Here is a 15,129-nt window from a genome sequence, read left to right as displayed (position 1 = left end):
GTAATGGTATCTAGAGCATTTAAACTTAAGAGATCTTCTGTGAAATATCCTGTATGTAAAATAGTGGGACATGTGCCCTCACTGTTTGGGGAGATGCTCTTTAAAAAATTGCAATGTTAAAACCAAAAGCAACAAAATGGCCTCCCCCAGCAATTTCAACATTTTAGAATCATGACTGAAATCTGATGCTGGCTTACTTGCAAATTTATATGTAAATCATCTCAGGAAATGCACTTCAGAGCATGGTCTAAGATCAGTTGGTATTTTGCTTTCAAATAGCTGTAGCTGATTTTGTCGTGGTAGTTGTTGACTAGTGTAGCAGGAATTCAAACTATAGTGATATTTCTATGCTAGCATATAGGATTTAAAAAAAAAAAGTCTTGCTGTTGTGTCTACTTAATTTGAGCACGGACACAGGTGAAACTGGGAAGTCTGTAGCAGCAAACTGGAAAACTGGATGCATCAGCTAATTCAGTAGGCACATGGAAGAACTATTGTCTCAGGAGGAATAAACTTGTGTATCCTGTGGGTTGATTCATGTTTATGCTACTGTGGTACTATTTTTTAGGATTCAGTTATCTATTCATTTGTTTATTGCCAGATTTGTAGGGTACAATCACTAACTGATTTTTTTTTTTCCTTTGCCTTTTAACCAAGTTATTTTCTTTTTTATAAACAAACAAAAAACTCCCACCCTTCTGATTCCCTAACTAATATTATGTAAAATTATATTAATATAAAAATGTTAGTCTTGCTAAATTTTAGGCTTTCTTGTCTTATATCCAGTGTGATGTTTTAATATTTACATCCTTGCATTGCTTAAAATAAAAAGTTACAGCAGTTCCTGAGTTCTTAATGACTAATACCTTTGCTCTCAGAATCCTTGAGTGTATGCATAGCTCAGAGTAGTTGCTTGCTATGATTTAGCTCTTATATAGCATCAGAAAAAAAATGTGCTGTATCCCTCTCAGTATGTGTCTCTTTTCCCACCTCCAGGATGTCCTTACTGTTCACTATCATCTGATACCATCACCATCAAAGAGTAAAAATGGCAGCAAAGAAAAAGAGAGAGAACAGGAAAAAGAAAAAGATGTAAAAGAAGAATTTGCTGAAGCTTTAAGAGATTTAAAAATACAGTGGATGACCAAGTATGTCTGCTGTCATGACTACACAAGCTGGAAGCAACTGTACAAAAAAATATTCAGAATTTGTACTTTCATGCAAATGTCCTTCTCTCTCCTAGGCTGGATACCACTGACATGTATAATGAGTTGAAAGAAGCATTTCCTAATCATCTTCCATTGTATGTTGCAAGACTTCATCAGCTGGATTCTGAAAAGGTTATTTAACACTTTTCAAACTTGATTTGTCTGAATGCATCTATGTAGCCTAAACAACTGAATCTTTCTTCACATATGTTTGATCTTGAGGTGACTGCCATAGCTGTACTTAGTACTATAAAGCAGAAATTCCTAATGAGGTTTACAGCTGCCTGTCTGACTGTGATTTACTTAATCCCACAGCAGACAGACAGACAGTATGCCTACCTGTAGTATGTTTGCTTATCATTTACTCCTTGTTACATTAAACACATTGTAAGCTTCCTTATTGTTTTGGCTACAACAATATTCTAAATGGTGGTTGCTGCGACAAGCATACATCCCATTCTGCTCCTCTACTGGATTGGTAATTTCTTATAGTAGAATTGCTCAGACAACTGAGGACAGTGACACCTTGAAATGACAGAGCTAAATCCACCATCTGTCATTGTCCTCAAAAATGAGAAACATGAACAGAAAGTTTAAATATGTCTGATTTTGTTTGTCTTGAAGATAAACAGCTTTGTGTATATGTCAGTAGCTTGAATAGTTTTCTGTTTACTTGACTCATTTTATATTTATTTCTAAAATTAGTAACTGCTACCAATATTTAAGAGGATTATTTGTACTGAAAGGTGTTTTTCCTTTCTGTAAACTGCATTTTGCATATGCCCACCTCATATTTTACAGTTTGTTTTCAGTGAAATGGACTACATATGCGGGAAATCTTGATAACACAGACTACTTAGCAGGTTTTTTTAATCAAAAATTGGAAAAAAGGACAGGTTGAATTATCTAATGTTATTTCTGCCTTTGCAATTATCCTACTGTTAGTAGAATCAACAATCAAGCAGTGTGATTTTATAGTGCTAAACACCTTTTTTATTCTTCTTTTAGGAACGAATGAAAAGGCTTGATGAAATTGTTGAAGCTGCAAATACCGTAATCTCTCATATTGATCAGACAGCATTAGCAGTGTATTTTGCCATGAAGACTGATCCCAGACCTGATGCAACTACTATAAAAAAGTACCTAGCCAGTAAATAATTTTATTGCATCCTATTTCTGTAATCTATGTACTTTGTCTCTGCTTACAAGAAATGGAATGACTATAACCTTTTTGAATAACTTGTATTATTTTTTGCAGCACAGGTAATTTCAAACTTGAATGCAAAATTATTTTTTTCTCTTATTATATTTTCAGAATGCAGGAACACTGAAACCTGCAAATTTTTACTTAGAAATATTAAATAAAATAAACAAGGGCTTTCAGGATTTAAATTTGTCAGAAAAATGGGGCATTAAGTTTTTGTATTAAGCTTAATCTCAGATCAGAGGGACCACTGGAATATCAATATAGAGGTGTGTGTTTTGAATGCTACCTGCCTTTTCATAATACTTTGCAACCTTTTGGAACTGTATCGGAAGACAGAATTGACAGCAGTGTAAGAAGTAGCTGCTTGCAAAAGATTTTATTTGTGAAAAGTGTCGTGACCATACTTGTGCTTCAGAGTATTTTTGAGACCTCTTTTTTTTCTTTAGTTTTAGATTGTTCCTCTGAATTACTAGTATATATCCATAGGAAGACAGAATTTTGAAGGTGACACCCTAGTCTGGAGAATAATTGGTGGATTTCACAGTCTGTGGCATGGTATTGTTTGTCGCAAGCAGAGCAACAGATTTGAAAATTAGGCCCTTAAAATGGAAGATGCATATTTGTTCATTATTTTAGATAAAATACCATATTTCAATTGTAAAAGTAGTCTGTCGGTTCTAGTTATTCTGAATATTTGTGTATAATTCTCAAATTGCTGATATAAAAGCAAAGCTCTGACATAATAAATTTGATTTTAAATATTTCGTGGTAAGTTGACCCATTAGGTCATGTGGTTGAATCTTAACATCTGAAACTGAACACCAAATTCAGTGGTGCTTTAAATGGGTGCAGTTCCTCTGAAGTCAGTGGAATGGTATCTGCTTATGTTAGTGGCAGATTTGACTGTTTATAATGCCAAGAACTGTAAAGCTGTATTTCTAGATGCTGGCTTATTCAGTTTTAGAATCTGGAGTTGCCCTTGCCTTAAGACATCAAAGGCATTTCAGACTTAGAAGAATGATTGACCTTGCATAGTGTCTCTAGGTAATTTTTTTTTAATTTATAGTAAATAACCATGCTTTAAAAATTCTCTTTGTTTATTTTCATTTTGTGTGTACTAATCACTGTAAACTTTTTAGCTTAAACTCAGTATAGCACTGATTCTGGTTTTAATGAGGTATCTGCAAAAAGTCTTTAATATTTTTCATGCTGGTTTTTTCTAGTGAAATGGAAAAACAGAAGACTACTTTAGTGGATGCACTTTGTCGAAAAGGAAGTGCACTGGCTGACCAGCTTCTTCATCTGCAGGCCCAAGAAGGGGCTGCTTCCAGTGATGCAGAAGGCAAAGATGAGGATCATGAGAGCTGCTCTGAAGCTTTGACAGAGACATTTTGGGAAACCACAAAATGGACTGATCTTTTTGACAGCAAGGTAAGAGAGCAGACCAGATTTTTGTCTTTTGCATGTTGGGTTTTTTGCTGGTTTCTCCTGGAATTATGCACCACCTTTGTGTCTACAGCCTCACACATTCCTCCCTTCTACTTTTTCATGCTGTTCCCATATGTTGTACTTCCTTAATGACCTTTTTCCACAGAGGTTTTGCCAAGCCTGTCAAATCCATGGTAAGCCCATCTGTGCATGTGAAGGTAGAGGTTAAGGGAAGGGTATAGAGCAGTACCAGATTTCCATGAAAAAGCTGGTTGCTTTATTGAATTGCTTCTTTCTGTACCTTTCAGGGAATATTTTTGATTAACCTCTGCGCTGTTCTAGCTGTACACACACAGAAGTGTACAACATCCCTACTCTGTTCAGTCCTGCATTCTGTAGCCTCTTCTACACTATGGACAAGAGAAGTTTTGTGTTTTGCTGTCAGTAATGTCTGTAGAGGTAAAGGAAGAAACCCTTGGAAATAATTGCATTTACATATTTCTTAGCACATATTTCCCTGACATTCAGGGTTCCTAATCCTGAGATTTAAGTTTTTGTCTGCTTCATTCAAGAAAGCTATTCCAGAAGAAGAAAAAAAATCCACTGTAGGTGATTAGTTATGTAGCTTTTAATTTACAGTTTATGACTTTGTATGTTTAACTGTTGAGTTACTGAGTATTAATTAGTTGCTGTACTTAACTCTTGCATATGGCTGTGTTTTAATGGAAGGAGAAGTGACCAGTGTGTTTGTTTATAATTCAGTTAAATTGTCAAAGCATTTCAGACAGTTACAAAAGAAAAACTTTGAAATTAAAAATATTGCATAATTTCCTTGACAGTAAATAATCTTCCCAGTAAGAACTTGTGCTTTAGGTGGAGGCCTGATCAAGGTTGATGGTAGTTACCCTCACTTCTTCTAATGTATATGCTCTTACACACCTACATCTTTTCAGCATTCCTCTTCCACTTTTTAACAGAATTATAATGTCCTATGGTAGCAGATTTTGTAATTTAATCATATTGTCTGGCACATGATTTCCTTGCTGCCTATATGTAAATACAGTATACTGTGTTCCAGTATAGTGACCCCTGGTTTACTTCTGTCTTTTGATTTTAAAGCTGATGGGAATCATTTCAGTGGAAAAGCTGCCAATGTAGACATCTTGTTGGGAGTTTATCACTTTTTGTTACGTGGTTTTTTTTCAAGACAGATACTGATTCCTGGCACTCTTGAGCTGTGTGCTCTGGGCCTGGAGTGAGTAATTCTGATTTGAATTGCACAGATTAGGAATTGAACCTGTCTCTTTGACTGCCTTAACCATGGAATTGTCTAGGTGCATATTCAGATTTTGCTCTGACAATTGATGCTACTGTATGGTTAAATTGGTACTGAAAGGCCAACAAAACTTTCTATATTTTTGTAGCATTTCATATGGAAGTAATTTCTATCCTGTTTATGCAGTATGTTTGTCTGCTTTTGCCTCTTGGTTTTACTAGTAAAATTGAAACGTAAACTGATTGACTGTTGTGAGCCCTACACAGCTACTTGCTCACTCCTCCACAGCAGGATGGGAAACGTCAAAGTGAGACAACTTGTGGGTTGAGATAAAAGCATTTTAATAGGTAAAGCAAAAGCTGCATTCACAAGCAAAGCAAAACAAGGAATTCAGTCACCATTTCCCATCAGTGGGCAGGTGTTCAGCCATCTCCAGGAAACCATGCCTAATGGTTACTTGGGAAGACAAATGCCTTAACTCTGAATGTCTCCCCCCTCCTCCTTTCCCGTATATTTTATTGCTGAGCACGATGTCTTATGGTATGGAATATCTCTTTGGTCAGTTGGGGTCAGCTGTCCCCTCCTAACCTCTTGTGAAACCCCGGCCTACTTGCTGGCGTGCTGGTGTGAGAAACAGAAAAGGCCTTGACTCTGTGCAAGCACTGCTCAGCAATAACGAAAACATCCCTATGTTATCAACACCATTTTAATCACAAATCCATACCAGCTGTTGTGAAGAAAATTAACTCTATCCTGGCCAAAATGAGTACATTGAGGATACTTTTAGCCCAGAAACATTCTAGAGTGCTCTGGGTATTTTAAATGAGTGGCTTTGGAAAATTAAGAAAATGAGCCTGTCACACTATGTCCTAATGACTACTTCTTTATCCTGTGCTTTTCTGCAGCCTTTCTGTCCTGTACCCATACATGGCCTCACTTACTCAACACTGCCTGACCAGCATACAGTTTATTTTCTGTGTTCTCTTGCTGCTGGACAAATTGCCCTATATCAGTACAGTTATGATTACTAGTATAAGTAGTATTAGGAGGGCCACAAAGATGATTAAGGGACTGGATCATCTGTCATGGGAGGAGAGGCTGAGACTGTTCACCCTGGAGAAGATAAAGTTCAAGGAGATTTGGTCTATGTGTATAGGTATGTGGTGGGGGGAGTAAAGACAACGGAGCCAGGCTCTTCCCAGTGATTCCCAGTGTGTCGTGATTTAGCCCCAGCCGGCGACTAAGCCCCACGCAGCCACTTGCTCACTCCCCCATGGTGGGATGGGGGAGAGAATCAGAAGAGTAAAAATGAGGAAATTCATGGTTTGAGATAAAAGGCAGTTTAATAAGTAAAGCAAAAGTGACGCACACAAGCAAAGCAAAATGAGGAATTCATTTACCATTCCCCATAGGCAGGCAGGGGTTCAGCTATCTCCAGGGAAGCAGGGCTGCATCATGCGTAACGGTTTCTTGGGAAGACAGACACCATTGCTCTGAACGTCCCTCCACCCCTTCCTCCGTCTTCATCCCAGCTTTATATACTGAGCATGACATTATATGGTATGGAATATCCCTGTGGCCAGCCGGGGTCAGCTGTCCTGGCTGTGTCCCCTCCCAGCTTCCCGTGCACCCCCAGCCTTCTTGCTAGCAGGCCAGCACGAGAAGCTGGACAGTCCTTGACTACTTAGCAACAACTCAAAACATCAGCATGTTACCAACATTTTCTCATCCCAAATCCAAAACACAGCCTCACAGTAGCTTCTGTGAAGAAAATTAACTCTACGCTGGCTGAAACCAGGACACAGTAACAAGATAAGAGACAGTGGGCACAAAGTAAAACACAGAAACTTCTACTTGAGGAAAAGTTGGTGTTTGTTTTTTTTATGGTTTTGGGGTTTTTTTGACAGGAGGGGTTGAGGGGTGGTGTTTGGGTTTTTTAACTGTGAGGGTGATCAAACGCTACAATGGGTTGCCCAGAGAGGTAGTGAAGTCTCAGTCCTTAGAGGTGGTCAAAACTGAATTGGATGTGATCCACGGCAACCTGCTGTAGGTGGCTCCACTTTGAGCTGTGGGGTTGGACTAGACGATCTTCAGAGCTCCGTTCTGCCTTCAGCCATTTTGTGATTCAATGGCTGTTTGACAAGTAGTTTATGTAGCTCATTAGTTTGTATGGTGGTTTTCTTCATGCTTTCTGTGATCAAGGAGCATGTACATTGGTCAGTAATGATGTGTTAGTGTTAGTTTTGCTAGCTGTCAATTTAATGTGTCTTAAAATCATATGATGGGTGTATCTTCTTTATCTCTCCTGTGCTACTGTTCAATAATTCTAATCCCAGCAGTACCTATAGATAAGGTAAAAAAAAGTTTGAAAGGAAAGAAATACGTGCTGCTACTTAAAGCTTTCATATGATTATTGGAACAGACTTTTAATTGTTCACTTTTATACTTTGAGGTTTCCTTTTTCTGGAAACGCTTTGAAAAGGATGAGGAGTGAGAGTAATGTGACTTGGGCCTTGATGGAATCAAGAATATTGCTTTGAAAGGACATAGTAGAGCACTCTGATGATTTTCCCTGAAAACAGATTTGGAGAAAAGGACTAGGGATAGGGCAAAGGGAGTTATTTTCAGTTGAGAAAAAACTTTTGGTTTTCCTTTATTGCTTCATAGAAGTTTCATGCTTGCTGCTGTTCATATTCTTTAATTTCCTTTACTAACAGGTGTCATGTCCATCTAGTAGTTTTTTTTAGGGACTGGCTGTAGTTAGCAATTACACTGTTCAGATCAGCTGTTTCCGTTGTTAGCACTACAGTTTCCAGCCAATGATGTAATGTTCTTTGCTCATTCAAAATCATAAACATATGATAACGATGCAGTTATGCTTTATTTAGCTTTTTTAAGGGTCACTATTAGTGACTAAGACTAACACATAATTATGATATGGCCTGACACAAAAAAGCATAAGAAAAAAAAATCACGATTATATTCCCACTGTCTTTGTTGTAAACTGTGAGAATAGCTGTACACGTGTGTCATGGGCTGTAACTTTTCTTCAAAAATTAATACCGTATAGTTCCTTCATTTCACTCACCTTTGCCAGACTGCATCTTACGTTCAAGCTGTCTGGTCAGTATTCATTCATTTTTATTTATAATGGCAGACAAGTTTTGTAAGTGGGATTGTGCTTAAAACTCTCAGCTTCCTGTTTGAATAAAAATAAATGTCTTCTGCCCTAGAGATGGGCCAATAGAATGTTTTAAAGATCTGCAGTGGCCTTTGGTCTTCCTCATTTGCAGCTTCTTCTCTCTATTCGGAATAAACGGTTGTATATACCTTCACCTCGGTGTTACATGCAATATGCTGTAGTACTTCTGGAATGTTTTGCTATTTTAAAAACAAATTGAATAGTTTAGTGCAAACAGTTTTATTTTGCAGACTGTTACAGGAAAATTTGGAGTTAAGGGGAACCGTACTGTTCATGTAGCTTGCTTCCTTCGAGATGGGGAGTTTAGGAACAAACGTTGAGGACTTAATTTTGTAAAGTAGTGTTTAGGGCTTCAGAACAGATTCTGTCAAAGAAACAAGTATTTTTGCTAGGGTAAGGGCAAAGCATTGATTATGTTCTTCAGTCCAGCTGACTTGTGCTTGGCAAAATTCACCTTGGTAGTAAACAAGAAATTATGGCTTTAATGGCCTTTCTGTGATGCTACTCTGGGCTGACTTAGTCTGGACTGATAAAATCAAGTTAGGCTCTATCGCATAACCTTGCATGACTCACTTGCCTTTTGTGGAATAGAAGATGTTTGAAAGGAGAAAGGGTAAAGTGGAGTAGTGATGTAGGATCAGGGATAGACTTTGTGTGAAAGTCCTTCAAATCGGAGTCTTCAAGAGGCAGCCAGCTTATTCTAGAGCACTATGTTGGAACCAAAAATGTGGAGCTCTTCCTGTACATGGACATGGCTTTGTGGCATTGGCACTCTAAAGGTGGAAAAACCAGGTGAGAAAGAGTGGAAATAAAGCACTTGAGTACTGCACTGATCATTCAAGTATGTATATGGTTTTAGGCAGAAATGTTGCTCTAAGTGGTTTTACTTCTAAGCTTCCTATAAGTCAAAGTTCATTCAGATGCCAATAATTAAAAGACTAAGTAAAGTTCTGAAAACATAGTGAGACTGTTTGGATTTTTTTAATGTTGTTTTTAAAGATGAATCAGGAACATCATCACTTTTCTGTGTGTTTCTGCACACCCTCTAGTAAACCAACAGTTGTTCCACCTCTCCTCTGCAGGTGTAGCACCTGTGTTGCCACAGGGCGTTTGTTAGTTCCTTTCAATTGCCTGTTTTCCATTAAGTATTGTGCTTGTTCCCATATTGTAGCAAGTATGTAGGGAAGCTGGTGCTGACTCTTGATAGTAAGTGCATTTCTTCGCACTTTCAGCTATTCTAATTAGATCACCTGTCTCTGAAGGTTTATTTTAAATGAAACATGAAAGAAAATGGTTATGTACCCTGTGTACACAAAAACATTTCAAATAACCTCCAGTTGAGACAGCTCTATGCAGCAAGTATTTTTTTGATTATGGCAACACATTTGTGATAGTGCCTTAGGGTTTTTAGTCATGGAATACTAGTTGTGCAATTTTTCTTTTACCTAGAACATAACTTTAAATTTGTAGGCCACAATCCCCAGTTTTAAACAAAACTGCTACAGGAGAGTAGTAGGATGTTGCCTGTTTGTTACTGGGAGTGACGCATCTATAGAATTTAATGACCCTCTAACCTTTAAATTAGCTGTTGGGCATAAGCAAAAAGTCATGTTTAAAAATAAGTTTAAAAACAAGTAAAAGACCCAGACCTTTCCATCTTGTCTTTTAAACATTTTGAGCCTGGATTGTTTTTCATATTACTGTCTGCACTGTCAGATGGAGCTGTCTTTTACAGCTGATTATATTCAGTCACTGCCAAAAACTTGTTGCTGGATACTTGATTCTCTTAATTCCCCTCCCTCTCTTGAAAATAAGAGTTATTTTTTTATATGACTGTTGCTTTTATTTGTAATAGGCCAGGTGATAGAGTAGAGAGGAGTCAACAAACATAGCTAAGAAACCTTGGTTTATACTGTAGATGTATGTGAACCTGAAAAAAACTGTTTGCTGGTAATTATAAACATGACAACTTCAGTGCTTTTACAAGTGGTTGGAGTGTGTTATCTATAGATTATATTGCTTAACCTAATATTTTTATTATTTGTAAATGTAGATACATTTTAACTAGCTGTTTAAATAATGAAGTAACTGATTATATAAGTCTTTTCATAGGTATCAGTATTAGGGTACTAGAAAAGTTCTATTAGGTAGTTTAGTGTTGCTGCATTCAAAAAGTCTGCTTTTTTAAAGTGTTTTCAGGCTTTTAAGTACTTTAGTCCTGCAAATGTCTTAAGAGAGATTGTTTCAGCATTTTACTGTCGTAAATACGCATCTTTATGTAGCCAATGGCAGGTTAGGTAGCTAATTGGGAGATGGACATCCAACCACTTTTATGGGTCTGGCTATTAGCACACTTAGTATTACAGGCCCATAACTTGAGGAATAAAGTATCTAACAGTGATTTCCCCCTGCAGTATCCTAGAAGTACACATTGCCTTTTCTTATTACCCTTTGCTTATTGCTCTTTGGCCAATTTCTGGGCCATATCACTTGTTCTGTAAAAGCAAGCCTGAATTATATTTATTCAAATTATGAAATAACAACAAATACTTAGAATTCATTTCCATTCTTTCATCTAGCAACTGCTTTTAGATACTACAAATGGGTTTATTTGCTGTTGTTATACATTCAGATAGCAGCTGTTTATTACATCTTAATAGCACTCCAGTTTACATTTTATTTACACATATCAAGGAATCATAATCTTCACTTCTGTGATATTGTAAACCTTGCAATATTTTAACTATAAGGCTTAATTTGACCAATATGTGTACAAGTTATAAAGTATTATTTCTTATCTAACATTTTTCACTTGTAAACCTATTCTGATTTTAAGGCATCTCATGCATTATTCTTAACTTCTGAACTGCTAATGAACTTTTAGTAGTTTTACTTAACTTGTAAACAGTTAACTGGGGTTTTTTTCCAGGCACTAAGACAGAAATTATTGTCTTTATCAAGAGCTCCTGGAGCATTGTTTTCAACCTTTTGGTCCAGCAGAGAACTTTTTTCTCATTTAGAAATACCCAAACTTTTATTTGGCCAGAGCAAGGGTGTTTCGTAAAATGCTTTGTTTTCTTGCCACAAAAACTCTAGGAAGCCCTGTTACGAAAGAAATGCTGTCAAGTGGCTTTCCTCCTGCCTTTATCACTGATGTTCAATAACCATTCAAAACTTACAGGGTCAGGTAAGAGCTTTCTTAATAGAGCAGTGACGTTATTTCTGGTTAGCCTCCGATATGTTATATTTGCTGAGAGTTCCAATGCATTTTTCATTTTTTTTTTTTTGTTTGGTTTGGTTTTGTGATTCTATCATCTTTTACAGAAGGGATTTTTTTAATTTTATTTTTTTTAAGTTTAGTATAACCAACTAAGTCTGCCAATGGATCCACTGAGCAGTTATTCAGAAGTGTTTGCTATTGTGTTTTGCTTTAGGAAAATATCCAAAATAATTGGATTGAGAATGCAGCATGCAAAGTATTTTTCCAATAGCAATATTTGGAAAATCTATATGTGAATGGTGCTGTATGCTCATTGTTGCATATATGTGCGTGTTTTAAGCTACAACAGCTTAAGTGAATACTTGACACAACAAAATATGTACTTGAAGACAGAAGAAGAATGAGCAGCTCTAAGTGCTTGGCATATATTTAGAGCTTCAAAATTACACCTTTACTTGCTTGATAATTAAGCTTGTTATTTCTTTTTCTTTAGCTCAGTCTTTTAAGTATTGATCCTGCAAAGACTTGTGTGTGCAATTAACATTCAACAGAAGTATTCAGGCAGCTAAAATTAGGCAGGTTCTTCAGTCCTTGGCAGGATTGGGATCTCAGATTCCTTAATGTTTATATTCTTAAGAAATATTTAAATTTATTTTGCTGTAATGCAAAATATTTATTTCTGAACATCCTGGAATTGTTTTTGTTAGCTTTTCTTAATGGGATATTTTAGGTGAACATTGGGAAAATGTAACTTCTGTTGGAGGAGTTAAAGGAAAGGAAAACTATTGTAATGAGTGAGGGGAGATGAATAGCAAACTCTAATATAAAATTTCATTAGCTTTGCCAACAATGGAAACACCACCATATTCCCCAACTTTGCTGCTATGTCACTCTTCAGTAAAAAATAAAAAAAGGCTATATACTATGAGTGTTCCAAAGGGAATATATGAAGCAATGTCTTGATTGCACTAATTCTTAGTGCTGTAACTGGTAAAGTGGTATGAACTATCTTGCAATACCCTGAACACCGTCAGTGTTTGGGTGTTAAGAACCTGATTTATTTTACAGTAACTCTTAAGTAGAGACATTCATTTGCACATGTTAGTTATAGCATTGACAAGTATTGTAAGCTGTCTCTTTAGAATTAGTATTGTCAAGGGGAAGCTTTTTTATAATCTCTTCTTTATAAATTAGCAATATTGAGGAGCTGACCCAAAACCTGAGGCTTGTCTTCATGCTTACCTGTCTTCATTGCTTGTTTAGAATTATGTGCATTTCTCTGATTATGTGTGTGTGTGTATCATCCACTATGTATGTTCATACTTGTTTATGCAGTAAATTTGTGACTTCCTAGGAATCAAAACTCTCAATTGGGTCTTTGTTTCTGTGGGTCAAAGATATACCTGCCTGGTTCTCGATTTTTTTGTTTTGTTTTTTTTTTTATTTTATACCATACAGTTGCCTTTAGAGAATGAAACTCCACAGAAGCTAGAAATGTGACGGATAAAAAATTAGAGGAGTGATATCTGTGTTGCATAAGATGTTCTGAAGTCAAATATGCTAACAAAGTCAGAAATAGTCTCTAGGAAGTTCGTGTTTATAACTACTACTGTAAATCATCTTTTTTACTGCAAAGAAAAACGCAAGCTATCTTGTGTAAATATTTTACTTTGTTTAAATCACTTCTGCTACCTGAACATAATCTGCTATTATTTATTAAGCCTTGCAAGATTAAAATATTAAAATATCTAATTTGGTTTTGTTTTCACGTTGTAGGTTTTGACTTTTGCCTATAAGCATGCGTTGGTAAATAAAATGTATGGGAGAGGTCTCAAGTTTGCCACAAAACTTGCAGAAGAGAAGCCAACGAAGGACAACCTGAAAAACTGCATTCAGGTAAGGTGTATTTGGTAAAGTAATGGGCTATGTTTATGCTGAGTAAGCTTTTAAAAGATGTAAGTCTTTTTGAATTTTTGATACCTTTTACATTGTAGAAGTCACTAAACTTAACATTTTAACTTTATGCAGGCTTTTGTGGCTTGGCCTCCATTTTTAATAGAGATTTCTTCTTTCTTGTTCTGGAGTAGCTAGTTTGAGTAACCGTCATTTTCAGCAGATTTACTTTCTGGAATTTACTGTGGGGCATAAAGAAAGTAGAGACAACTTAGCCAAAGATCTTCTGCATATTTAAAATCTGATTATGTTGCTGTTTAACCACTGTCATTGTTACTATTATTAATCAAATATTGCGAGTAGAATACAGGTGGAGAATTAATGGAAATTACTGTAACTCCTAAGACAGAATTTTTGTGCATGGAATTAAAAGACTGTAGATCATGTAGAATGGTTTTCTTTTTTCCCCTTTCAGGATTAAGTAATTCAAAGATCGCCAGTTCTCCAGTATATTATCTTTCTGTTCATATACATCTTTAGTAAGATGTTGATATCAATGCAGCGTTTGTTGGAAGGATTTAGATTTTTAAAAGAGTAAGACCCTAGAGCTTCTCATTGTGTTTTTTTTTAATGTTTGCTTTCTTCCTTCAGCTAATGAAGTTGCTTGGATGGACTCATTGTGCAACTTTCACTGAAAATTGGCTTCCTGTCATGTATCCACCTGATTATTGTGTATTCTAGAAAATCAACAATTGTAAACTTAGTGATTTTATATGGGGCAGGTTATGAAAAGATAAGTTTGACTTTTTATTGGAACGCATGTTTTCATTACTGAATGCTGATTATTAAACTGTGTGTATTTATCAGTAAAGGCACCTGGGTACAGCTTAATACCTGTTAACCTAACTCCTGTCATCAGGGAGTTTCCTTATTGTGCATCCCATTGCTGGCAATGGATGTGCCAGAACTGCCAACACAAGGATTTGGAATTAGGCTGGAAAGGCTTACTTGCATGCATATTAGGTTCTTAACTGTTACTTTTAACTGCAAACCTGTAAAATCTCTGTATTTTTTACAGTAAACTGAATTTTAACATGTTTGATCTTAATTTCAGTTGTATGAAGGCCTTAAAGCTACTTCAAGAGTAGCTAAAATCTTATTTATTAGACTGAAGTAACGGGACATCATTACCTGTATTGTTTGCAAGAGTTTACATTTCATTTTTTAAGAAAAATTCAACCTCTTGAACTGTTACGACGTGTAACTCAGAATTGCTGATGCATAGGTGCTCTTGTAAATCTTCATTTTGGAGTGATTTCAGGCAAACTCAAAAATCCATGTGAAGTTGAGTATCAGGACAGGCTGATAGATGTATAAAAGTGCCAGACAGTTAAATCTTGATCAGGTATTGTAAAGCTATACATATATGTTTAATAATGTTAAAAATGTAAAACACAGCAGAATAAATGTGCAAAGTTGAAGATCAAAAAACCACCATGTGCACTCTGATACTTTAAAAGATTATTTTATAATTAATAAAAACAAATAATGAAGCTGAAAATTGTATTGGTTTCTGAAAGAGTATATAAATGAAACTTGCTGAAAGAAAACACCTTACAAACAACAGAAGTTCAGTGCAGCCCAGAAGGTCAATGCTTTTTCTTAAAGCTTTTTTACTGACTGTTGCTACTAACA

The 15,129-nt window shown here is 36.2% G+C and overlaps 1 protein-coding gene across 1 annotated transcript in view; it reads left to right on the top strand.

Annotated features, from left to right (window-relative positions):
• The window catches only part of TPP2 (tripeptidyl peptidase 2), a gene marked incomplete at its 3' end in the record, with an annotated part of 54,567 nt that extends 40,392 nt beyond the window's left edge, over positions 1–14,175 (top strand). Inside the window, exons 25-30 of the mRNA XM_081999557.1 lie at positions 997–1,148; positions 1,244–1,340; positions 2,217–2,347; positions 3,639–3,846; positions 13,318–13,437; positions 14,086–14,175. Of these exons, the coding sequence (XP_081855683.1) occupies positions 997–1,148; positions 1,244–1,340; positions 2,217–2,347; positions 3,639–3,846; positions 13,318–13,437; positions 14,086–14,175 (798 nt within the window). The remainder of the gene's footprint in view (positions 1–996; positions 1,149–1,243; positions 1,341–2,216; positions 2,348–3,638; positions 3,847–13,317; positions 13,438–14,085) is intronic.
• Positions 14,176–15,129: the final 954 nt, after the last annotated feature.

This window comes from Phaethon aethereus (assembly GCF_964289735.1).
Source record: "Phaethon aethereus genome assembly, chromosome: 1".
Lineage (NCBI taxonomy): Eukaryota > Metazoa > Chordata > Aves > Phaethontiformes > Phaethontidae > Phaethon > Phaethon aethereus.
This window is presented reverse-complemented; position numbering and strand designations above follow the sequence as displayed.